The 24858-nt window shown below is 60.4% G+C and overlaps 1 protein-coding gene across 1 annotated transcript; it reads right to left on the bottom strand.

Moving 5' to 3' along the window:
- Positions 1–1442: 1442 nt before the first annotated feature.
- On the bottom strand, positions 1443–23362 carry LOC119107465 (WD repeat-containing protein 36). Its single transcript, XM_037230909.1, has 7 exons — positions 23356–23362; positions 23070–23140; positions 22811–22948; positions 22574–22612; positions 22130–22343; positions 8789–8976; positions 1443–1595 (listed from the first exon to the last, which is right to left on the bottom strand). The coding sequence occupies exons 1-7, from the start codon at positions 23360–23362 to the stop codon at positions 1443–1445; spliced, it is 810 nt and encodes a 269-aa protein (XP_037086804.1).
- Between the last annotated feature and the right edge of the window lie 1496 nt (positions 23363–24858).

Genomic DNA, 24858 nt, shown 5'->3' with positions numbered 1-24858 from the left:
ATTATGTACATTGTAATATATATATATATATATATATATATATATATATATATATATAACTGATGATCGCAAGATTAGGCGCGAAATCCGAGTTCTTAACTCGTCTCCTTAAGGCGTCTTCCACAAATCAGGTTCCCCGATCATTTTCAGAAATCGAAACCCGTATCCTCTAATTTCTGAGGTACACGGATACGAGAATGTGCAGACTATTTCGGGGAGTATAGGTCACCCAGGCATCCATGACGCCATAATGACGTCATTCAAATCCTGCCAATGCATTCGCCATGCGGCGATCACGGCCAATAAAAGCAAAATTGTCGAGCCGTTCATGCCTGGTGTTCATAAGCACGATTTCCAGGTATGATGACCGTTAACTGGCGTTCAGTTAACGTTGTGCAGGGTACCATGACAATCAAACAATGTTGTATATATATATATATATATATATATATATATATATATATATATATATACATATTATAAATTTACTTAACAGAGAAATTGTATTATCTAGAGCAGACTTTCCTACTCAAAAGTGTACTAACAGTTATAAGTGAGCTCCGAATGGCAGGATTTAAATAACGTTACATGGGGTCGCACAGGTCGTGGAGACCTGTGCGACCTTGAAACAGTACTCTGCACATCCTCATGGGCGTGTACCTGAGAACCTAGAGGGGTTTAGCTCTTCAGAAGGACTGCGAACTGCACCGAATGATCTTCGCGATAGGTATTTTAGTTCGAAACAAACAAATGTGGAGCGCCTCCTTTAATGGCCCATCGATGTTATTCCCAAGTGAGCAGTGCGGCGTGCGCCGATTACCAGGGTTTGCGTGCATCCCCTACCGCGAAGCGCAGCGACGCAAGCTTCTGTCCCTGGCGTAACAGACCGTGGAGGCAAATTGGCAGGGATCTGTGTAGTAACAGGTCAGCAACAGGTCCGTTCTCCGTGACAGCGCCATGTTCTTGGTCTTCACTTCAGTCATAAACTAGCTTGAGACGTCCCATCCATCAGCCATCGCGACTTAAAACTGCATTCCTAGTAGCGGCACACGCGCCCGTTGTGAAGAGCGCCCACCTCGGTGCCGCCACCGACACCGGAAAACCCCGTCGCGTCCGTTTCTGTCATAGCTCCGCCAGCGTACTGACCAACGCAAATCGAATACCCACCAGCGTGTCTGTATTTTCCGTCCGTTTCCATCGCACATCACACGCTCGGGCGCACGGGCCCAGAGGGGTCCTTGAGCGTCCGAGATACCCCACACAAGCGCACCTGCGGCCTACCAACCCGCGCCACCGAGTCGTGCCCCGACCGCACACGAGAGCCGGGCTGGCACGAGCGCCTCCTCGGTCCCCTGTCGCCCGCCCATCACGGCCGGACACGCCCAGTTCGGGTCGCGGGTCCGGACCGAGCGAGGCCACGCCGGCAGGGCCGCGGCTGGCTATTAGCCGAGCGTGGAGGAGCGCAGGAAGCTGACGAGGCAGAGGGTGGCGCTGATGCTGCCCTGCAGCCGCTGCCACGACTCCGCCTGGCTCTCGCCCACCGCCTGCAGCAGGACGCGCAGCTCGGCGCACTCGCTGATCGCCGGCCCGTGCAGCTGGAACGACAGCGGACGATCAGAGGTCGCGGAGGAAGCCGGGAGACCAGGGCTTGATATGGCAAGAAGCGCCTAAGCGCAGTCTCAGTTGAAACGGGAGAGAGGTGCCCGGTCAGCAACCCGGCTCGGTGCCGCCCTCTCACGGGAGGAGATGAAGATCAACGAGGACGCCCAGCGCCAGGGCCTGTTCAGAAGGGCATCATCACTTCACGCCAGATCGTGCTCGGAAGGGGCAAATACTAACAGCATGCGCCATTCTGAGCCCCACGGTCGCCACAATCGTGTCGGATACATGTCCATGGAAACCGCGATCACACAAACACAATAAACTGTAATGACAATGCGGTGGGCTGGCTGCATGACTGCACAAAGGCATGAAGCCTTGGAAGCACTCGAATCCATCACCAGGGAACACGTATTTGTATTTAAAAAGATATGCAGCAATAACCATAAAGCACACGACGTGCGATCCTTCTGCCGGAGTGAACACCTAAGGCACTACATGCTCTGCTGAGCCGCCGCCCCCCCCCCCCCCCCCCCCCCCCCGGCGGTATTCCCACAATAAACACGGAGACGATATCTCCACGTTTGCAGCGAACATAGTTGCGCCATACTTTCGTTGTGATAGCTTTATGGACTTATTCCCACGACACCTCCAAAAGATGATATATCTCAATCGAAACTCGCTGAAAATGTACTGCGCCAGGTCCACTCCTAGTCCATATATCCTCGTCTGTTCCCACAAGGCTGACGTAACGACTGCAACCAGTCAGTGCTCTTCGCACCTACTTCTTATCGAGCTCACTCACCTCGCGCGCCGTCATGGCCCACGCAACTCACACCTTACTAGCAACCCCTCGCTCCGCTAACGGAAAAATAACGAACGCACAGGGCGCTCAGTCTCCATGCGCCACAATCGTCACATCCCCCGCCCCCTCCCCCTCCCCCTTCACGCTCCGGACGTCGATCGACCCGGTGCCGTTTCCGACATCAATTAAAAGCCGCCCGGAAGCTTCTGACCGGCACTTAGTATGCAGGGCGCGGCGAAACCTCGGAGGATGAGCGTCATCGGACGTGATTTGACGACGACTCCCTGGCAGGACGTGCTCGCCGGCGGCGGAGGTGCCGGCGCGCACGCCGTAACGCACCGTAATCACAAACATTTAAATGCAAGGCCGATGCGGCGCGTCCGCCGTGCGGGTCTGCGCCGACCGGCTGCGGTGCCCCATGATCCGAGAGATGCTGGATCGGTGCGCCACGCTGCCAGCAGAGTCCTAGAGTCGGCGCCTGAGAGCACCGTCACGCAGTCGGAGTCACGGGAGTCGGAGTCACGGAGGTCGGAGCCACGGAGTCCGGAGTCACGGCAGTTGGAGTCACGGAGGTTGCAGTCACGGAGGCCGGAGTCACGGAGGTTTGAGCCACAGAAGTCGGAGTCCTGGATGCTGGAGTCACCGTAATATTTACGTTAAGCTTTTACCCGGGAACAATTTTTCGGCGTCAGGAAGGGCTGCAACAACAACATATTCCCGTTTTTCGGTAGACACATTTCGTTCCGATTGGCTCGATGGAGAGAGAATGACAAGGGCCATTACTAGAGATGCAGCTTTTCTTATTTGCCTTTTGCACCAGTACCAGCGTGCGTTGGTATCGCCATATGTCGGTAACGGCCAAAAGACGGCAAAATTTGGCCAGTGCCAACGTTCGCGCTAACGTTCTTTGCCAGCACGACTTCATCTAGCGACCGGCGAAGCTCAGGACATTGCCCGGCCAGGGCAGCATTAAGGTACAGCCGGTACTGAAGTGCGGAAATCTGGCATCTCTCGGGGTGTTCAGCGAGGCTGAACTGCCAACGTCCTGCAGTCCGTGCCTGAGCTGCTGCCGACTTGCTCATTCCTTCATCGAATTGGGCCAATTTGGGATTAACGCTTTCCCAAACAGCCCTAACGAACTCAATGATCTGGCCACCTTGCCGAGTTTTGGCTACTTGGCGCGCGAATAATATAGATTGAATTTCGTTAAAAGCTGCGAAGCATCTTGCTCCACGCAATGTAACCGTGAAATAGTCACTTCCGCAAAATTCACTAACCCATGTGCAAGAATTACGTCAACAAAGCCTTTCATAACGCTGAGCGAGGTCACGAGCATAGGCGTTCCTTATCGCCATTTAATAGCCCAGTCGTCGGGAAGTCCCGTGAAGCCAAATTTACGCCCGCTGTACATTGCAGAAAAGCGGCCACTGCCAGTGCTTAGAACTTTCCTCAGGAACAAAGACACATTTACCTCGCCAACCGCCCACTTCGAAACCCATTACGCCGGGCTAACCGCTCTCAGGGAATGGCGCCGACACATGGACAGATCGTGACGGATCCGCCCCACGGCCAGGCCGATTGGCCGCGGCGCGCCATAACTGTCGTCTTTATGCGCAATACTATGCAAGTAACGGCTGATTGGGACTCAACAGCTGATCACCGTGCCAGCCATTTGGCTGTTCGGCTGATGCTGGCGACACACAAGTCGGCTTCTGGGCGGGCCGCGGTTGCTGAGAAATGCATCGGAGTTTAATGTGTCATGGATGTGGTTCACCACGCCCACCCAACTCTCCACATCGGTAATGTTGTACCATCCTAGATAACCGTACCATTGTATCCTAGCTGTTTCCAAGGCGGGACCATGTCATCACCTATCGCCTGCCCAACGCAACATCTTCGAATATCACGGATGCTCGCGGCAAAACCCGGCCTCATCCTGCCTTGCCCAACATCTGGACAAGTTCAGGTTCCCTCAGCGTCAGAGGCCGCCGTATCGTTGACTACAGCTGGGTGTCCGGGCTCCACGGGGCGATAAGCTGGGGGGGGGGGGGGGGGGCACCACGACGGCTGCTGCCGTTCCCATACGACCGACACGCTGTTCAAACAAGGTCAACACGGCACGGCTATTATCGAAGCGCCTGCGCAGGCGGGGACTGCGACGATGCACCCGTGCCGGACCGGGCCCCACACCGCAGCGGCGCCGGCTCTACGACCGGACGGGGTGGGAGCGGAATGTCTTCACGTGCAAGGGACCTTAAGCTGCACAGGAGAGCACATACGTCTTGCACGAGTGCCCACGAGGCTTTCGGACCAGCTACAACTAAACGTTGTACCTCCGGTGAGGGCCGTTTGGGCCTGGTTCATTGCGGGTAAATTTCTCAATGAGCGGATATAACGGCTCCAGGTCACAGACAGTTCATACTGTGGACCACGGGAGGGATTACCGGATCTCCGGAAGTAAGCCATCAGACTGGACCACTCGTCCTCAGGGCGCACGACCAATCTCAACCACTCCTCCCTGGAAGACGGTATTTCCTTCACTGCTCTGCAAGAGCGAGGGAATACATACAAAGAAGGCGGGTGAATGAAACACGCCTTTTCAGCCAATCTTGCCCAGGCATTGCTTGCCACCAGTCTTACATAGAGTTAACATAAAACTTTCAGCAAGTGGGTGGCCTATGGTTTATCCTTCCCCAAACATTCTTGCGTCTATGGTACCCTGTCCGAGACACCTTGCATGACACGAGCAGACGCGTTCCGGAAGCTCCGTAAACCTAACAGCCGGTTTCGATCCGTGATTGCCGCACTGACGCAGCTGGCAAAACGTGTACCGAATTGTGGCCAAAAATACGCCAGTTGGCTGGCTATCCAAGTGGTGAGAATCCCTTCACTCCCGACTTCGTCTAGACGAAGACTTTGCGCTTGGTAGTTTCTCTGCCGCTCTTCCTCCGCCGCCGGTGCCGCCTATATCGAAAACCGACAGCAATGGATGGTTGGATAACACGGCGACTTTGCATCCGCGGCACCTCCGCGGCGCAGAAATTTATGAAACTCCCATATGAATTTCATAAGCCCGAAACCAGCCCATAAATCAAACGTGATAAACAACGCACACGAGGGTCGCGGTCGGGACCCCACTACCCCCATCTGTTCCAGGCCACGGCCTCTGAGTGCAATGAAATGGCCTCCAAACAGGTTCGGCTGTCAAGCAGGGCCCATATCACGGTCATCATTCGGGCCGGTTCGACTTGGGCCGTTGGGCCGTTCTGTGGTGACTCTCAGGTCGCCGCCGCAGCCGAAGCCAGGGCCGTCCCCGCCTGCCGGAGGTCCCAGGGGAAGGCTGCCATCAGCCCGGCTGGCTGAGAGAGCCGTGTCATGATCTGATCATGGTTATTCTTACCGCGGTGATCTGCCGGGTTCGCGGCGGCGGCGGGGGGGGGGGGGGGGGGAGCGAGCCCAAACGCGCCGCGTTCGGTCGCAGAGCCGCCGGCGGACGCACCGCCAGGGTGCGATTTCTTCAGCTAAGCAAGTGACCATGCACCACAACAACGCCAGGGTAGTGGTGGCAACCGCACATTTCGCGGGCGGGAGAGCGATTTGTCGTGTACGCGACGCGCAACGGACATCAAAACGACCGTCGTCACGTGTGCAGGTTTTCCAATCAACATAGCGGCGGACGTTCATCATGCGCGCATCGCGTGCAGCGGTAAGCGTACGCCGTAATGGACCGCTAGGGCCAAAACCAGACGGCATCTTTCAGCGTTGGCGAGCCGATAATTCCGCGACCCCTTCCGGGTCAAACAAGATCGGGTACGCAGGCCTGCGCTCACCCTGCACGGTGCTGGCGCCTGGCGTCCGTGTTTCCATGCCCGCCGAATCCGATTGGTCCTCCTGATCTGAACTTCGAGCGTGGAGATGAGTTGCAGCACTGGCCTCACGGACCTGGCCCCCAGCAATAAAGTGCGTTCTGAGAATCAAACAACGCGACGCCTGCCCACGCCCGATTCAAGGCTAAGTTGGTTCAGTAATGCGAGAGCCAGGAGCAGCCCGCTGTATCATGGCCAGCTGGCACAAAAGCATTCCAGGATTCCAATCAGCCGAAGTTATTCTAGTCTGTATAGTAGACCAAAATGACTTTTAGTCTACCGGAATAAATTCAGTCTCGCTATTGCCGTCCCCCAAAGGTTCATTCGGTGTCAGTGTGAGCCTCCAATAAAATACCTGTCAAATCGTGAAAAACGCACTATACCTGCGAGTTCCCTATCGTTGTTCATACCAACGTCTGCAGACGCTAGCTCCGCGACGCGCGCACGCCGCTTCGAGACGAGCGTGGCACGGGTGAGTTTCCCTTGACGAATAACCGTCCACGAGCGCCCAATCAAAGTTCCATTCTGGGCAGATACAGTTCGATCGTGACTTACTCTGACGCGGTTTGGGCCCTGCTGGCCGCCGGGCGACCCGAGAGCCGACCCCGTGGTTACCTGCGTGCCAGCGAGGGGTCGCCCGGGTCAAGCACAGCTGTCACCCGAAATGGGCAGCACGGCCGGCGGCGACGGCCGGTACGACTCCCACTGCCCTGGGAGTGCGGTTTGAGCATGTGCTGTCACAGTTCCGGTCCCGCTCCGCCCCCCGTGCGTACGTGCGTGCGTACGTGCGTGCGTGCGTGCGTGCGTGTGTGCGTGCGTGCGTACGTGCGTGCGTGCGTGCGTGCACGCGTCGTTGCTGTTGCAGCGGAGGCACAAAGCTGGCGCAGGGCGTGCCTCAAGCCTGCTTTGCAAGTAGTTTTGCTCTTGGCGATTCGGTTCACTTCGACGTTTTCTGGACGCAGAAAACCTGCTCTTTCCTTACAAGAGATGATTGATGGCGGTGGTTGGGAGGCGACCAACGGTCGCGTGAGTGGCTCCGATGGATTGGCCGGAGGTTCTTCGCGAGTGGTTCCGATGGTCTGGCCGGAGGCTCCTCCCACCCAGCGTTCTAAACAGAGCCCACATGTCAGTGGATGGGCAGCACTCCGCGCCCGCAGGCGCAGGACGGCCGTTTGTCCCTTCTGAACTGGTGTCGGCCTCTGCTACGGCATCTCGGCAGGCTTTGACGTCGGCTGCCGGGTGGTACGGGGCTGCTGCTTCTCTCAAGACTTCGACACAGCGCTTGAGAGATTGATCGTATTGCTCGCCCAAGAAAGGTGTCGGGTGCTCACATGGTCGGTCGAGCGGCCTTCGTGCTGGTGTTTTTGAACATCCTGTCCATCTGACGGACAGCTGCCCGGCGTCTTGGGCCATTTGCCGATGAGCTCATCCACAGAGTGGCGAAACTCGGTCCACTTTGCTGTCTTGTAGCCAGCCACCCTCGTCCTCTCCTCTTCGGTTTTCTCGATCTTGTCAGGATGATTGTAACAACTAGAAGTGGTCTGGTCGATTGGCATGCTCTGCTGGTCTATGTCCCACTTGGCGTTGATTTCCGTCCAACCGTGAGTTTACTCACGTAGTAGCTCCGTCGTTAAAGATACGTCGCTTGGCCGTCTACCGCCAAGTCTTCCCACCATATGTCATGGTCCTCTGGTAGATGAGACTTCCATGCATGCATATGGTAGGCGTGCAAACGTCTCGTGCGGTCGCAAGCGTCGCGGCCCCGAAAGTCGCCCGCGTTCAAAGCCTGTTCTCGCGTGCCATGGACTGGCGACCGTCTCGTTATTGGAGCGAGCACGTTTGCCTTTTCTTGCCTTTTTCTCGGCGGCCCGGTCCCCTCGCATCGCTCCGTTCCTGAGGAAGAACGAAGGAGGGGCCGGGGCCGGGGGCGATCCAACTGCGCACTTCCCGCACGCCGATATCCGGCGGATCACGTGCCCGTAGTACCTGGTATGCTCTTCCTGCACATTCAGCCACCTCCGGCCCGTCTTGCAGGCTACAGGTGCGCAGCATGCGTTTAGATTCAAGTACGTGTTCGAGCTAGTAAAGTCTGCCATGTTTAAGGAGCCTCGTCGGGCGGCCACATTATAATCCACAACCAGAGGGTCGGGCTCGTCTGGGTTCAGCTTCCTCTACTGGAGGATTGCGTGACGTTTGGACGGGATTCCTTCAAACGTTTTGTTGGACGGGAGAAAAGGTGTTGCATTTTAGACCTCACAACAGCTCCAGTCCCAGCCTCCGTCACAGCGTTCACCACCAGCCCCTGTGTCACCTTGAGGAAGAGCCGAAATAGGCCTATGAAAGTCCTGGACAGCACCTGCCACATTCCTGTTCTGACCTCGCCTCTGATCCAGCTCCTGCGTCTGACCCAGGTCTGGCCTCAACTCCTGCCCCACCCTGAAGGATATGCCGGCCTTGGCCCACGCCAGTCCCCCTGCTCGAGCTTCTGAGCCAGGCCGTGGCCCCGTTTCCGCCTTACCTTGAGGAAGAGGCCGAGGTATGCCTGCGCCAGCTCGAAGTCCCTCGCTGTGTCCAGCTGACGCTGCACTGTGACCAGGAACAGCCGGAGCAGCTTGGTAGAGCCGCCCGGCGCCGGCGCCAGCTGCCGCAGCTCCGAGTCCAGCTGCCACGGGCTCATGCCCTTCAGCAGGTCCATGACGGCGTCGTCTGGCGGCGGAGACGACGGCGCCGTCACTCCTCGGCCGAAGCCGATGGGACGTCTCACGGACAGTACGGGCATCCAGCGCAGCCACGTCAGACAGGAGGCGTTGGGATGATTGATGTGAGGATGAGCAGTTGTCACCAGCACGGGTTAGCTGCGCAGGGCGCAGGCCGGCGGCCAAATCCCGATCGATAATGACTCACGCAGTATCGCGCGTGACGCGTGACGTGACGCGCCAATAAGCCCCTGCAACGCATACAGCTCATGCATGAAGCATAGTTGACACTGGTAGGGCTTGCGCGGGATATGGGGATCATTTATGGCGCAGATCTCACGCAAGTTTGGGAAATTTATACATGATATACAACCAGCATACCACATTACGCGGCATGCCAAATTGATCGCGACCGGCCGCGTTCAACTGGTGAAAACTGATCAACCAATAATTCCCCGCCCGATAACCATTCAGGGAGTAGTAGTAGTAGTAATTGAGGTTTCAGGGTGCTTCGACTGCGCGGTCATATAGTGCCCATGTAACCATCCACGGAGTTTTCTATTTGGGTTCAGTGGGCTATACAATTAACACCCAGTTTTGTCTGACACGCGTCATACATAGCCGCAACCTGGCCAACGGTCATCGCTGGGCATGACGAAAATAAATATCCATACTGAACACACTCTGAAAATCATTCGGGATTCTCACACGACCCGATTAATCATCTGAAATATTTCTCTCTGCTGCAAAGGCGAACGCCGCTTCGGGGAATTTTCCAACATTCCGGGTCATTCTGCGAGAGAATCCGCAGGCCAAACACGCCCACAGTCGACCAACGGGACCGCTCCTCCTGCGGTTTACACACAGGCATGGCACAACACGCCGTTTAGCTGTCACAACATATTCGAGCATCGCAAGAAGTCGGCTGCCGCGTCGACGGCGGCGCTCCAGTGTGTCACAGCTAAGCCCGCCATCCCCGGCGGCGCTCTAGTGTGCCACAGCTCAGCCCGCTATCCCCAGCGGCGCTCTAGTGTGTCACAGCTCAGCACGCCATCCCCGACGGCGCTCTGGCGTGTCACAGCTCAGCCCGCCACCCCCAGCGGCGCTCTAGTGTGTCACAGCTCAGCCCGCCACCCCCAGCGGCGCTCTAGTGTGTCACAGCTCAGCCCGCAGCTCAGCCCGCCATCCCGGCGGCGCTCTGGTATGTCACAGCTCAGCCCGCCATCCCCGGCGGCACTCTGGCGTGTCGCAGCTCAGCCCGCAGCCCAGCCCGCCATCCCCGGCGGCGCTCTGGTGTGTCACAGCTCAGCCCACCATCCCCGGCGGCACTCTGGCGTGTCGCAGCTCAGCCCACCATCCCCGGCGGCGTTCTAGTGTGTCACAGCTCAGCCCACCATCTCCGGCGGCGCTCTGGCGTGTCGCAGCCCAGCCCGCCATCCCCGGCGGCGCTCTGGTGTGTCACAGCTCAGCCCACCATCCCCGGCGGCACTCTGGCGTGTCGCAGCTCAGCCCACCATCCCCGGCGGCGTTCTAGTGTGTCACAGCTCAGCCCACCATCTCCGGCGGCGCTCTGGCGTGTCACAGCTCAGCCCGCCATCCCCGGCGGCATGGCTAACCGGATCTCCCGCTATCCATCAGCGACCGGGAGCCGGCGGGCGCCAGCTGCGGTGCCGGCGGCGGCCGCCGCGATCGTCCCCCGCCACCACACGCCAGCGACGCTGCGGCGCCGGAGCGAGGACGCACCGGCCGCGGAGCCGGCGCCTGGAACGGCTGCCGTCCGCTCACAGCTGTCGGGCCGGCTGCGACGTGTCGAATGTGTTGGGCGAACGGTTGTCGCACGGCGCCATAGCTCAGGCGGGCGCTGACAACAGCGACGACGTCGTGAATGGAGCTTCCAACTTCGAGCAGGCGAAGCCGAACGGTGGCAAATTCCGTGGGAATGCGAAGCAAGTATGACGCCTGCTCCCCTTGCTGCAAGTGTAAACGTTGCTTGTGTTCCAACTGGTTCCAACAGCAGTCCTTTTATGGCACAGGTGGGGATTTCCCAGGCTGGTGCCGCTACCACACGACCAGAGCGACTGTCACGGCTGTGCAGTGAGTCCTGCTAAGCGAGAGAGCATATGGCAGTCCCCATTCTCCCACGTTAATCGATCCTGCAGGCCAACTTCAATAATGTCCTTCCTTAGGATTCATCCATGCGCATTCCAGAGCTCTCAGATGTCGTCTCGGCGACCATTTAGACAAATAGACGGCTGGTTGAAACCGAGCAGTTCCAGTATATTATGCTCCCTTGGCTGTTATGGAGAACCTTGATCGCATCAGCCAGTTGACCTCACGAAGGCCGACACCGTACGTAGACCTTGTGGGAGCCTTCGGACCACGTGGCACCGCGTACCCTGCGTAAGGTCTGCACCGCGCATGTGTCCTTCCCATGCGTCCTTACTCCGCCCGGGGTCAAACGGCGGAGTGATCACCCGGTAAAGTATCAACGGCGGGTCTGGGATGCGCGGTCACATCTCGGTGCAAAACACAATAACCCCATCAGCCCTCCACTCGGCATTATCACTGGCCACCCGCAGTCCAGCTTTTACGCGCGCGGCATGGGGGCAGTACCGACGCCACAAACCGGACTCCATCTCGAAAACCACGTGGCGGTGTCTGCTGCGTTCGCACCACGCCCAACAGCACGCCCTGGCCGTCGCCGTGGCTGGGCGGACGGGAAGGGTCGGCGGGTCGGCGGTCCATGTCGCGTCCCGTGTTCCGACACTGTCCCGTGTTCCAACACTGTTCCGTGTTCCCACATTGTCCCGTGTTCCGACACTGTCCCGTGTTCCAACAATGTCCAGTGTTCCGACACGGAGAGCCACGCTGCTCCGCATCGCGAGCAGACCGCCACAACGGCACAGCCAGGGCACAGCCGACAGACGCTCCAACGGGACGGGTGAGACGCTCCAACTGGCGCTCAGGACCTGGTCTGGGCGCACAGCAGGACCCGCCAAGGAGACCCCGCGCGGGTGCCGCGCGATCAGTGACCACGCACGACACTGTCAGCAGCGCACCCCAGCTGGGCAGCCGGGTCGGGACACCGTACTGCTCCCGGACGGACAGGCCAGACCTCGCCATGTCGCCGGGCAGCCCGGCTCCAGTCGCGAAACAGCATCCCACGGGGCGGCTCCGAGTTGCGGATCGTCCCCAGGTGTCGAGCGAGGACCGTATACCGTCCTCGCACAGTCCCGGGGACGGACGGGTCGCCAGCCGGCCCGTTCGCTCGCTCGCTGACAACGGCCGGGGCGCCGGCGCTAAGTGATTGCCGGGGACAGCGCCTGATTATAGCCGGCTTATGGCGGGCCGACCGCGGCGCCGACGAGTTACAGGCTCGCTCGGCCGAGGCGAGGCGAGCCCCGCCGCCGAGTCGTTACCGTCGCGTCGGACAGCGGCTCGCCGGCGAGGCGGGGCGAGCCGCGTCTGCCCATCTGCGCCCGCCGGCCGACGAGATGTCTCGCTCGCGCCGACACAGCCTCGATTAACAGCACCCGGCGGGTCCATTACGGTATGCACTGGAGAATATCTCGCAAGTGGGGGACCGAGCCCATCTAGACATCACGGCCTCGTAAACAAAGAGGCTGAACTTCACGAAAACAAGCGAGCTCGCACGAGGCTGGTGCAACAGGCAGCCGCCGACGAAAGTAACTGACAATCGCCACCCTGTTTTTCGTTCTGTCCGTGACTGCTTGAATATTTCATCAATATTCAAAATTCGGATCGCGTGCTCCCCAGTCAAAGCTCACCGACATCTACTTCTGAACTGGGCTACATTTCGGAGCTGAATGTCAGCGACAGCACGAGGCAGTTTGTCACCCTCTCATATCAGGATTCACCGCAGCACAGCCTGAGAACCCGTCGCCGTCAGGGGTTAAATTCCACATCAGGGACGTCGTGCCGAGACGGCGCCCCGCAGATCCGGCACACAACAAATCTGAGGCACGGCCGCGCCCGATCGATACAGCGTACAAAGCCCGACCTGGCCTTGACTTGCCCGTTCCACGACTGCACGCTCGTTAGCCAGACATCCAGCAGCCGCTTTATTTCGGTTTCCTGGCAATAACGGCGCTAGATAGTGCTGTGCTAACGACCACGGCGTATACACACGTTACCGCGCCGCCCGGGGAACACGTCCGCCGAGATCCTGTCGGATCGAGCGTAAACGAGGGGGCGTTTACGTTCTCCGGTCACCGACGGACGGCGCTTCCACGCCACCGCCCCGCACAGAGCGGTCGATTGCGCGGTTTACCGCGCGGGAGTCCCAGGTTCCAGGCAACACTGCTTCGATGAGACCCGGCCGGAAGCCGTCAAACTGCGAGCCACGCACCCGCAGAGGCCGTGCGGGGCGCGATGAGACCCCACCAATCAACGTACCCGAACAACCCCATAAATAACAACAACTAGGTCACGGTAAGTCATTCACCGAAGCACGTGGCCAGGCAGTGAGCCGGCGCCGGCCCTCCGGAGGTACGCGGCCGGGTAGTAAGCCAGCGCCGGCCCCCGAGCGGCGCTGCCGGGCGGGCGGACGGCTGTCGCCGCCGAGCGAACATCCGTCCAGGGTCAGGGCGGTCACGCCAGCACGCCGCACGCAACTCTCGGGGCGCCGTTAATTAGACGTGCACACAAACAGACCTACACACAGACAGACAGACAGACATACACACACAGTGAGACAGATAGGCACAAACAGAAGACCGGGGCATCAGTGGCGCAGGGGCCGAGCCCCTCCCCCTCCACCGTCGGCACCGGCGGCGGACAGGAGAGCGTGACCCGGCCTCGCTCGCCGAGTCACGCCAGGCCGAGCCCCGGCGCTCCTGCCGCCGCCACGGTCGTCCGTCGACAGGTGGCCCGGCATCCCTCCCGCCACCGCCGGGTGTCCGCCGACAGTCAGGCAACCCTCCCGCCGCCGCCGGGTGTCCGTCGGCCGTCAGGCACCCCTCCCGCAGCCGCCGGGGTGTCCCGTCAACAGACAGTCCGGCACCCCTTCCGCCGCCGCCTGGGTGCCTGCCGACAGTCAGGTAACCCTTCCGCCGCCGCCGGGGTGCCTGCCGACAGTCAGACAACCCTTCCACCGCCGCCGGGTGTCCGCCGACAGTTAGGCGCCCCTTCCGCCGCCGTCGGGGTGCCCGTCGACAGGCGGTCCGGCAGTCTGCCATACGCGCCGAGACGCGGCTTAGCGCTAATAGCGCCTGAAATAAGATCATCGGCCGCCGGCATTGATTCATTCGTCATACTCGGGCCGGCGGCCAGACTCAATCAGCGGCGACTGATGAGTCGAGTGACGTCCCCCCTCCCCGGCCCGGCAGGAGTGGCTGCTCAGCCCTGTCGAGCTTCGAGCTCGAGGGTTGAACGACTAAAGCCGGACAGGTTCCTGCAAATCTGCCTCTGCGGTGTTCGGTGAGCATCCAGCAAAACCCTGCGGTTTTCAAAAGCCTTTTTCCTCCAAAAGGGCCTGCTCGCATCTTCATGACTTAATGGCGATAAGCGGCGATAATGCGGCGTGGCGCGTCCCGTCCGCGTATATCAGCCACGCTCCAGCAAAATCATCACCTCCCTTGCCTTAAGCATCATCGTCAACCACGGCGACCCAATTCGCTCAGCCGAGTCAGCAGCGGCCGCCGCGGCCACGCCAGCCGAGCCGAGCCGAACCCGAGCTACGCCCGGCCGCGGCTGTCGAGCGGCGGCCGCGGCGGCGCCCGAGACGCGCCCGCGTGAGCGCGGGGTCGGCCGGCCGACCACACGGCCCTCCGACGGCGCGAGTCGGGCGCGGCGGCCGTCGAGCGAGCCCCGAGGCTGAGCGGCGGCCGGCAGGCCTTATCTCAACGCCGGGAGCAACGACGGTCGCCAGGTCACGACGGTGACTTCAGGAGCCGCAGCCGTCGGTGGCACGGACAGACGGGCCCTGGGGCTGCAGTCGACGGTGGGACAGACAGACGGGCCCTGGGGCTGCAGTCGACGGTGGGACAGACAGACGGGCCCTGGGCTGCAGTTGACGATGGAACAGACTGACGGGCCCTGGGGCTGCAGTCGACGGCGGGACAGACAGACGGGCCCTGGGGCTGCAGTCGTCGGTGGGACAGACAGGCGGGCCCTGGGCTGCAGTTGACGATGGAACAGACTGACGGGCCCTGGGGCTGCAGTCGACGGCGGGACAGACTGACGGGCCCTGGGGCTGCAGTCGACGGCGGGACAGACAGACGGGTCCTGGGGCTGCAGTCGACGGCGGGACAGACAGACGGGCCCTGGGGCTGCAGTCGTCGGTGGGACAGACAGGCGGGCCCTGGGGCTGCAGTCGACGGTGGGACAGACAGGCGGGCCCTGGGGCTGCAGTCGACGGTGGGACAGACAGGCGGGCCCTGGGGCTGCAGTCGACGGTGGGACAGACAGACGGGCCCTGGGGCTGCAGTCGACGGTGGGACAGACAGACGGGCCCTGGGGCTGCAGTCGACGGTGGGACAGACAGGCGGGCCCTGGGGCTGCAGTCGACGGTGGGACAGACAGACGGGCCCTGGGGCTGCAGTCGTCGGTGGGACAGACAGGCGGGCCCTGGGGCTGCAGTCGACGGTGGCACAGACAGACGGGCCCTGGGGGCTGCAGTCGACGATGGGACAAACGGACGGGCCCTGAGGCTGCAGGGGTGGGGTGGGACAGTGGAACAGACAGACGGGCCCTAGGGCCGCAGTCGACGGTGGGGCAGACAGGCGGGCCCTGGGGCTGCAGCCGTCGGTGGGACAGACAGACGGGTCCTGGGGCTGCAGTCGACGGTGGGACAGACAGGCGGGCCCTGGGGCTGCAGTCGACGGTGGAACAGACAGACGGGCCCTGGGGCTGTAGCCGTCAGTATATGAACGTCAAAACAGCGACAAACGACAGAAGACCCTTTTCCCCACATCCGTGATCGGCAAGACTAGCCAAGCCTGGTCCTGGCATCACCCGTACACCCTCAGCCCGGTCCTGGCGACACCTGTACGTCCTAAGCCTGGTCCTGGCGTCACCTGTACGTCCTAAGCCCGCTCCTGGCGTCACATGTACGTCCTCAGCCCGCTCCTGGCGACACCTGTACGTCCTAAGCCCGCTCCTGGCGTCACATGTACGTCCTCAGCCCGCTCCTGGCGACACCTGTACGTCCTAAGCCCGGTCCTGGCGTCACATGTACGTCCTAAGCCCGCTCCTGGCGTCACATGTACGTCCTCAGCCCGCTCCTGGCGACACCTGTACGTCCTAAGCCCGGTCCTGGCGTCACATGTACGTCCTCAGCCCGCTCCTGGCGTCACATGTACGTCCTCAGCCCGCTCCTGGCGTCACATGTACGTCCTAAGCCCGGTCCTGGCGTCACATGTACGTCCTCAGCCCGCTCCTGGCGTCACATGTACGTCCTCAGCCCGCTCCTGGCGTCACCTGTACGTCCTCAGCCTGGTCCTGGCGTCACATGTACGTCCTCAGCCCGCTCCTGGCGTCACATGTACGTCCTCAGCCCGCTCCTGGCGTCACCTGTACGTCCTAAGCCCGGTCCTGGCGTCACATGTACGTCCTAAGCCCGCTCCTGGCGTCACATGTACGTCTTCAGCCCGCTCCTGGCGTCACTTGTACGTCCTCAGCCTGGTCCTGGCGTCACATGTACGTCCTCAGCCCGCTCCTGGCGTCACATGTACGTCCTCAGCCCGCTCCTGGCGTCACCTGTACGTCCTAAGCCCGGTCCTGGCGTCACATGTACGTCCTAAGCCTGGTCCTGGCGTCACCTGTACGTCCTAAGCCTGGTCCTGGCGTCACCTGTACGTCCTAAGCCCGGTCCTGGCGTCACCTGTACGTCCTAAGCCCGGTCCTGGCGTCACATGTACGTCCTCAGCCCACTCCTGGCGTCACATGTACGTCCTAAGCCTGGTCCTGGCGTCACCTGTACGTCCTAAGCCTGGTCCTGGCGTCACCTGTACGTCCTAAGCCCGGTCCTGGCGTCACCTGTACGTCCTAAGCCCGGTCCTGGCGTCACCTGTACGTCCTAAGCCTGGTCCTGGCGTCACATGTACGTCCTAAGCCCGGTCCTGGCGTCACCTGTACGTCCTAAGCCTGGTCCTGGCGTCACATGTACGTCCTAAGCCTGGTCCTGGCGTCACCTGTACGTCCTAAGCCTGGTCCTGGCGTCACATGTACGTCCTAAGCCTGGTCCTGGCGTCACATGTACGTCCTAAGCCTGGTCCTGGCGTCACATGTACGTCCTAAGCCTGGTCCTGGCGTCACCTGTACGTCCTAAGCCTGGTCCTGGCGTCACCTGTACGTCCTAAGCCTGGTCCTGGCGTCACATGTACGTCCTAAGCCTGGTCCTGGCGTCACATGTACGTCCTAAGCCTGGTCCTGGCGTCACCTGTACGTCCTAAGCCTGGTCCTGGCGTCACCTGTACGTCCTAAGCGCCACGCTGGGCGACCAAACCAATACGTGTAAAGTGATGACCCATCCAAGATGTGACGAACGTGAGCGGTCAGCCCCGGCAGGAATGTCCGCAATGGTAGATCACAATTGTAGTTTTCTAGAACGAAGAGCCACCACTCGGCCCATGCTCTTGACGTCTTCGACATGGTTGCCCTGGCAACAAACACGGCAAATTGCGCTGTACGAAACGTCAGCTAACGGCAGCGTACGATGATGAAATCCGCAAGCATGGTTTCCGGGTCCCCTCTCTTTTCCCTGGCCACCTCACACCCCGAACGGGCCACGAGCTTTGACCACATCGGGCATGATGTGTTTGTGTGCGTGTTAAGCGCATGGAGGCGACATCGACTCGCTTTCCGAACGCCACCAATTTTGTCAAAATGCAGATTATATTGTTCCACAAGGCCTTGCACGAAAGCCTGGTTCGTATGCATCGCACAGCGGAAATTCCTCGTCTACATCCACTTCTATCCGACCCACTCCGTAGTATTTAACCGCGCAGACTCCGCAAGATTTTGCAAAACAGAGCCGTGCCGCCGACTTTTAAAGGCTCTTTAAAAGGCAACTGGGCAACATATTACGGCCCTCCAAGCGTTCAACCGATCACAAAAGGCCGTGTTTAGAACCGAACCGAAGGCATTATATCACGACAAGTCAACGGCACCCATTTGGAGCTGAACGAAGCCGGTTTGGGGCGAGCTTAAAACAAGAAAGCCGTTCAGCAGCATTAAATTGAACAGCTTGAAATAGTAGCAGCCGAACAAAGCCAACGTCGCAGTTTTGCTTTAACGCAGGAGGACAGACGGCCAAATATCGAAGCGCCCGACACCGACCAGCATGCATATCTGACATACACGATTCCGGTTCCCTGGATCCAGCAGCCGGTACTGAATCGGTGCTAGCGGCTCCTGGGTGGTGCCTAGATCAAGTAATACTGTGACTTTGCCGGTACAAAGAATGCTGGTCTGCCCTCACCACACTGAAAACTGGTACCAGTGCCGGTACCAGGCGAGCCTTGCTGCGTGGAAGCAAGTACTGGTAGGGGAACGACTCGGGTTATTATAAAGTGTTGCATCTCTGATGAAGGATACCGGCTTTCCTAGTGGACCTCAACTAGCCTCCAATGCGCTAAGGCCAATCAACAATCCACTCAATCCACCATAATCTAACCCCAACAGCCGCGCTCGGCCACAAGCGGTGCAAAAGTCAGCCGCCGCGCGTGTCCCAGCTGGCCCGCCCGCCCCATCCCGCCAGCTGGCCACATCACGCCATCAAACACCGCGAGAACCTGCCGCGTCCAGACGTCCGGCGGCCTGCAGTGCGGCCGCGCCGGCCCGGGCGTGCCGGCACCAGCGCGGGGCTCGGCGGCCCAGGCGTGCCGGCTCCAGAGCGGGGCACGGCGGCCCAGGCGTGCCGGCACCAGCGCGGGGCACGGCGGCCCAGGCGTGCCGGCACCAGCGCGGGGCACGGCGGCCCAGGCGTGCCGGCTCCAGAGCGGGGCACGGCGGCCCAGGCGTGCCGGCACCAGCGCGGGGCACGGCGGACCAGGCGTGCCGGCTCAAGTGTGGGGCTCGGCGGCCCAGGCGTGCCGGCTCCAGAGCGGGGCACGGCGGCCCAGGCGTGCCGGCTCCAGAGCGGGGCTCGGCGCGGACCGGCACGACAGAACCGGAGAGGACCGCTGACCGGGCGAGATCGATCCAGCATGGATAGGACCGGATCAGGTGACTCCGCCGCCCGATATCCGAGGATCGGACGCTAATGGACGCGCCCCGAGAGCCGGCCGGCCGACGGTAACGACGGCGCGCTGCAAGTATCGTTTAGGTAATCACCGGCATCGCTGTAAAACGACTCTGTTCCGAGGCAGGTACGTCTCTGATATATGGCGACCGACCAACCGTGAGGCAAAATACCCGGAAAGCACGGCTCTCCGAACCTGAGACAGATGCAGGGAGTCTCCAATTCCCTCGCCAACGGAGAGCACGGATATTAACAGGAGTACGACCGATTTCATCCAATGTATATTTCCCAAAGAGTAGGACTCAGTGAACCAGATCTGGGTGCAGGGAGCCTCCGGTCCCATACTGACGGACAGCGCGGACATCAACAGACGCGTGCACGCAGGCCCCAGCCGACACGCTCCGGAGCCAGCGGAACCACGCCCCTGGTGTCCTGGCGGCCGCACTGCCACCCACACTGCCGGGCGGTCTGCGGCACCACAGCCGGGCCAGTCAGGGCGTACGCACGCAACCACACGCTCTGTAACGTCACTATACGCCTGCACGTGCGTCTGTACGTGCTGCACGCCAGTCTGTAACTGTACGTCTAACACGCATAGTCACAGGCAGAGTCCGTCAGCGCGCAGGATCAGACAGCAGTCCATTGCCGTGTCCATAACACATCGACCCTCTTGCACCGCGCGGTCCGCCACACCGCGGCCCCAGCTCAATACCCGCACATAAGCCATGCGGTCACGTGGAACTCCGCCGTCCACCCGGCAGAGTTAAGTCGCGCCGGCCCCACCCCCTGATCCGTCCGGTCACGTGGTCTGGGGCCCCCACATGGCCGGGCTAAGCCAGCCGGGCCTGGCCGCCACTCGGCGCGGTCAGCGACGTGCGCCGCAGCAGCGGCCGGCCGCGGCCGGCCGGCAGGCGCGGCCCGACGCAACAGCGTCGGCCGACTTCCGGTCACACTCCCGGCGGGGCGGCGGGGCGGGGGCGGCGCGCCTCCGCCCCGCCGCCGGCGGCTCGGCAGCGCCCGCCTGAGACCGGCACCGGCCGGCCAACAATCATCGGGGCAGCTGCGCCACGCCGCCGACAAGTCCACCACCGCCTCGCGCGCCCACACCCACACGCCGCGTCCAAGCGCCGTCTGCGTTCGTATATGCAACAGGCTATGGGATAGTAATTATGCTTTCACTATGAGCCATGTGTGAGTGATGCTCGCAGTGCATGCTCATCCATTCATTATTCTATCATCGTGATAGAATAAGACGTACGGGAAGCCTCGTGAATTATTGTAAAATTAGCATGCCTGCTCATTCATACTATTCGTGATAGGATGAGACGTAAGAGAAGCCTCGTGAATGATTGTAAAATTAGCAGCTGGGCTCAAGAAGCTTCTCCGACGAAATCCAGAGACTTTGCACATCATCTCGCTGGTGACTGCATCGCCTTCCCATGCAATATCGACATCGATGCAAGGTGGGTTCCTTTTAAACAGGAGATAATTATCCGGAAATCTCAGCATGAACACCACGTGTATCTGTCCAGCACCCGGGTGTTTACCGTCACTCCAATCGACATTGCAGAGGACAACTAATATTCAATGTTGGCGGCCAATGCTGGCATGTTTGTTCTAGAACCTCCACAGCAGAATTCAGCTGGTGGTCAATGATCAGTAAAATTGTCATCCCTGACAGAAGACACTGCAGATGATCTGAACTAAGCGTAGGACAAGGGCATGATAGAAGTTGTACTTGAAGTAGGCGGGAGATAACGTGGAGTAAAATGCTTCATTCTTAAAAACGGTCACAGTGCAGCGCTGCAAAAGTTTCAAGCATGACCGTACGACAGTGGGTCATCGGCAAATGCGAGAGCTCATACGACGCGGCCTTCCTTCCACAGAAACTGAGTGTGTGAAATGAGCATGTGGCAAATAAGTCTGCTGTAATACGAAACCTCCGCACCGCGTTAATGGATTTCCAACGTAACAGCAACATCGTTAGTGAGATTCCATGTATATGTATGCATGCATGTATATATATATATATATACATATATATATATATACATATATATATATATATATATATATATATATATATATATATATACAGCATACCTTAGCTGTCACTCGCCGCGTGGACTCTCCAAGCGTGTGATCCCCACCACCGGGGAGGGTGCGTGGCCTGCCGTGACCTGTCGACATTCACTGCCCTCCAGCCATCCACACACTCAGGCGACAGCCCTCGCCAGCACACAGCTGCATGCAAGATGCCGTCGCGCAATCTGCGAGTCCGCCGAAAACGGGCCTCGATGGCACGAGGAGTTCGCACCAGGATCTCCCGCTCGCAAAACTGATCTGCTGGGACAGCTTAGTGGCGCCGGAACCGGGCGGCGTCCCTTCGGGCCACTGTCGGCCCAAACACGGCGAAACTCGGCCGAATTGCGGCTCAACTTGCTAGGCCGGCCACGTTTGCCGGCTCGGTCTCCGGGGAGGTCATTGCCGTCAGGGCACGACAGTCACACGCCGCTATCGTCCCAGCTAGAGCACCGATGCTGCCACGACTGATAGAAACGGAATGCTCCCTGGTCTATCGTCAGCAGACATGAGCAGGACCTGCAGCTGTCCGGCCCGAGAGAACGAGGCCCCGAGAGCTGCGACTATTAGGACTCGCTGACCTGTGAGAACAAAGGCTCCGAGAACCAGGACAGAGGCTTGATGACTTCCGCGAACACATATTACCGCCCAAAAGAACGAAGCATTTCTGCCACCAGAACAAAGGCTTCTGGGTACAGCAGCACATGTCACGCACGGGATCAAACCATACTTGATCTAATAGAATATTTCCTAACATGAGGCATGATGCTGAATTACGTCCCACCTTACAGAGTGCCAGAGTGTAGTGATATGCATATGCCCCATACTCCTCACACCCATATATGATCACTCATGCGTTGCGCATGCCCCTACTCACAATGTTCGGGTTCGCCCGTTTCAGCCTTCAGCAGCAGACGTCCCAGCTCGGTGATCGGTGCCAAGGCGCCCAGGTGCAGGATCCGGGCCGAATCGTCCGCGCCATCTGTGGGCTCGGCGGAGAGATCGAACTTCGGCGCCAGGCCGGCCACGGTCGGCAGGAAGAACGGCGCTGACTTCGGCACCTTGGGCGGCTCCTTCGGCTTGTTCCGTTTCTGCGGGGGAACAAAGAGCGCCTTCGTAACACCATTCACAGAACCGTGTCCATGAGCAGCGCCTGAACGACCACAACCCTCCGCACAGTGGACCCGTGCCTTGGTAGATTAACGACCCCCCCCCCCCCCCCTTCCCTCCCCCCTCACCTGAGCAGCTGTCCGCGTCGACAGACAGCCCCGCGGCGGACCCTCACGCCCATCCTTTCCCACGCGCCCTCACAGTCTCTCACCCTGATGGCGTCCACGCTGAGCAGGTGCGCCCAGCGCGACTCCGGCAGCAGTGAGAGCGTCACCAGCTGGTCAGCCAGCTGCGCCCCGCTCTGGAACTCCTCCTCGGCCTCCTCCGTCTTCTCCGGCTCCTGCTGCGCCTCCTCGGCCGTCAGCAGGGAGGCCGTCGTCGGGGGCGCTGCCCGGCGCCGCCGCCACAGCCGCGGCAGGTAGTCGGCCGGCAGCGGCGGCAGGCTCACCCAGTCGAACAGCGTGCGGTTGGCCCAGAGGTACACGCCGGCGTCGTCCACGTGCGTGGTGGCGAGCAGCCGGCCGGCCGGGCCGAGGCTGAGCGAGGTGGGCGCCGTGGCGGTGCGCAGCACGTCGACCAGCGCCGCCTGCGGCAGGTTCCCCACGCGTACGCAGCAGTCCATGCCGGCGGTCAGCAGCCAGCGCGCGTCCGGCGAGAGGCACAGGTCGGGGTGTGAGCGGGCCGGCGTGGCCGGCGAAGCGGCGCACCACGCGCCGGCCGTCCGCGTCCACCACACGCACGCCGAGAAGTCCGTCCAGCGCCACAGCCAGCCAGCGAGCTGGGGGAGGACGCGAGGGGCGGTCACGCGGCCGACGCGTGGGGCTGGTCGGCAGACGGGCGGCGGGCGATGACCGCGGTCGTGGCGGGTCAGGACACTATTGGCACAAAACAAATCCTCACATGTGCACGGAAGTTCATCGAAAGCGAAGGCTCAGCGAAGGCGAGCCGGGACAATTTATTCATACAGCAGCCGGCGACTCGATGGGAACGCACATAACATCGCGCAACTGGAATGCACACGCCCAGCCTGGGCGCCACAAGCTGTGCACCGTTCGACTAAATGAAAGCAAAGATAACCAACACACCGAACGCAGGGCGTGCGACTCCGATCGGCCTCAATGAAACTCAGTTTAATGAACACAGCTCGACACGAAAAACTGCGATGCTCCGGGCCATTGCAGAGTTAACAAAGGGCGACATCCGCGGGAACGAAGCGTGCGGACCAGTGCCGACGACGAGCGTCGTACCTCTCTCGGTGGAGGACGAGTCGAGCGGCGGGAGCGTCCAGCCCCAGCGTGTGCAGCAGCTGGCCCGTCTTGAGCCGCCAGAAGCGGAGTCGGGAGTCGGCGCCAGCCGACATCACCTGGTGTACCAGCGCAGTCGACGCCACGCCGCGCACGCTGCCCTCATGACCTGTGGTCAGCACGGGTCGGCAGGGGTCAGCAGGGGTCGGCACAGGCCAGCACGGATCGGCAGGGATCAGCAGGGGTCAGCAGGGGCCCGATGAGATCAGCGGTGGGTCATCTGTGGCCACCACACCACAATACACATGAGCTGTCATACAGACATCCATAGAAATTTCGTGCCCTCTGAAATTCGCAGACGGCAGCATGCTACCAAGTGTGGCGCAGCAAAATATCCCAGGCCATCACTTTGCAATAAACAAGAACAACGGGACTGCTCAGGTGTATCAGGCACTGTGCAGGCGTCCCTACATGGTAAACGTACCTGGATCCCCGTAGGAGCCGCGAGGCCCCGACTGTATGTTGTAGCGATCCACGTGACCCGTTTCGTAGCCAATCAGCACAAAGTTACCACAGGCCGTAACATCCACACACTGGGGGTAGGAAAAACAGCTACATCATTCCCACGAACGCGGTATGTGACAGATCCATCAGCTTAGATTGTATCTTGCCGATCTGATTTTAGGTACTACAACGAAACTCGTCGCTCAGACAGTACCAAAGATACACCATCAGACAGCACCTGCCTGGTGATCTATCTCGCCATCAGAGACACGTCACCAAGCAGCACAGTGCAGCCAATCAGAGCAACGGTGGACAAAGACAGCGTCACGGAGGGGCAACCAATCACAGGCGAGATGACTGGTGCAGCAACTACGGCGAAGTTTCTACACAAGGCGTGCGTCCAGCCGCCCCTCAATAAGCCACCGTCAATCCCCGGCAACTCCCCCGCCCCTCCCCCCCCCCCCACAACGCCATCAGTGCCGTACCGAGGCGGCGGCGCGCGCCGCCGGCCGCTCGGGTCGCGACGGCTGCAGCCGGTGATCGCCCATGCGTTGACGGTCGAACGACCACGTGGTGACCTGGCTGAGGCCGCGGTGCACGGCCGCGATGTTGTCCCACTCCTTCTCGCGTACGGTGGCTGCCGGTGAGGGGCGACGGGTCAGGGCGGGGCACACCCTTCCCCTCCCCCCTCTCCACAGCGCTGCAGCGTCGTGGCTTAAAGGCGACAGCGCGGCGAGTGAATTCACGG

Source organism: Pollicipes pollicipes, unplaced genomic scaffold (genome assembly GCF_011947565.3).
Source record: "Pollicipes pollicipes isolate AB1234 unplaced genomic scaffold, Ppol_2.1 Scaffold_6686;HRSCAF=7923_pilon_pilon_pilon, whole genome shotgun sequence".
NCBI lineage: Eukaryota > Metazoa > Arthropoda > Thecostraca > Pollicipedomorpha > Pollicipedidae > Pollicipes > Pollicipes pollicipes.
Note: the sequence above shows the minus strand (reverse complement) of the source record. Positions and strands in the feature narration are given on the sequence as shown.

Coding starts and splice junctions, on each gene's coding strand:
- LOC119107465 (XM_037230909.1), bottom strand. Junction 22,949..23,069: donor ACGCGGACGGCCGGCGCGTG/GTGCGCCGCTTC, acceptor AACCTGCCGCAG/GCGGCGCTGGTCGACGTGCT. Junction 22,613..22,810: donor ACCGCACGCTGTTCGACTGG/GTGAGCCTGCCG, acceptor CTGCTGCCGGAG/TCGCGCTGGGCGCACCTGCT.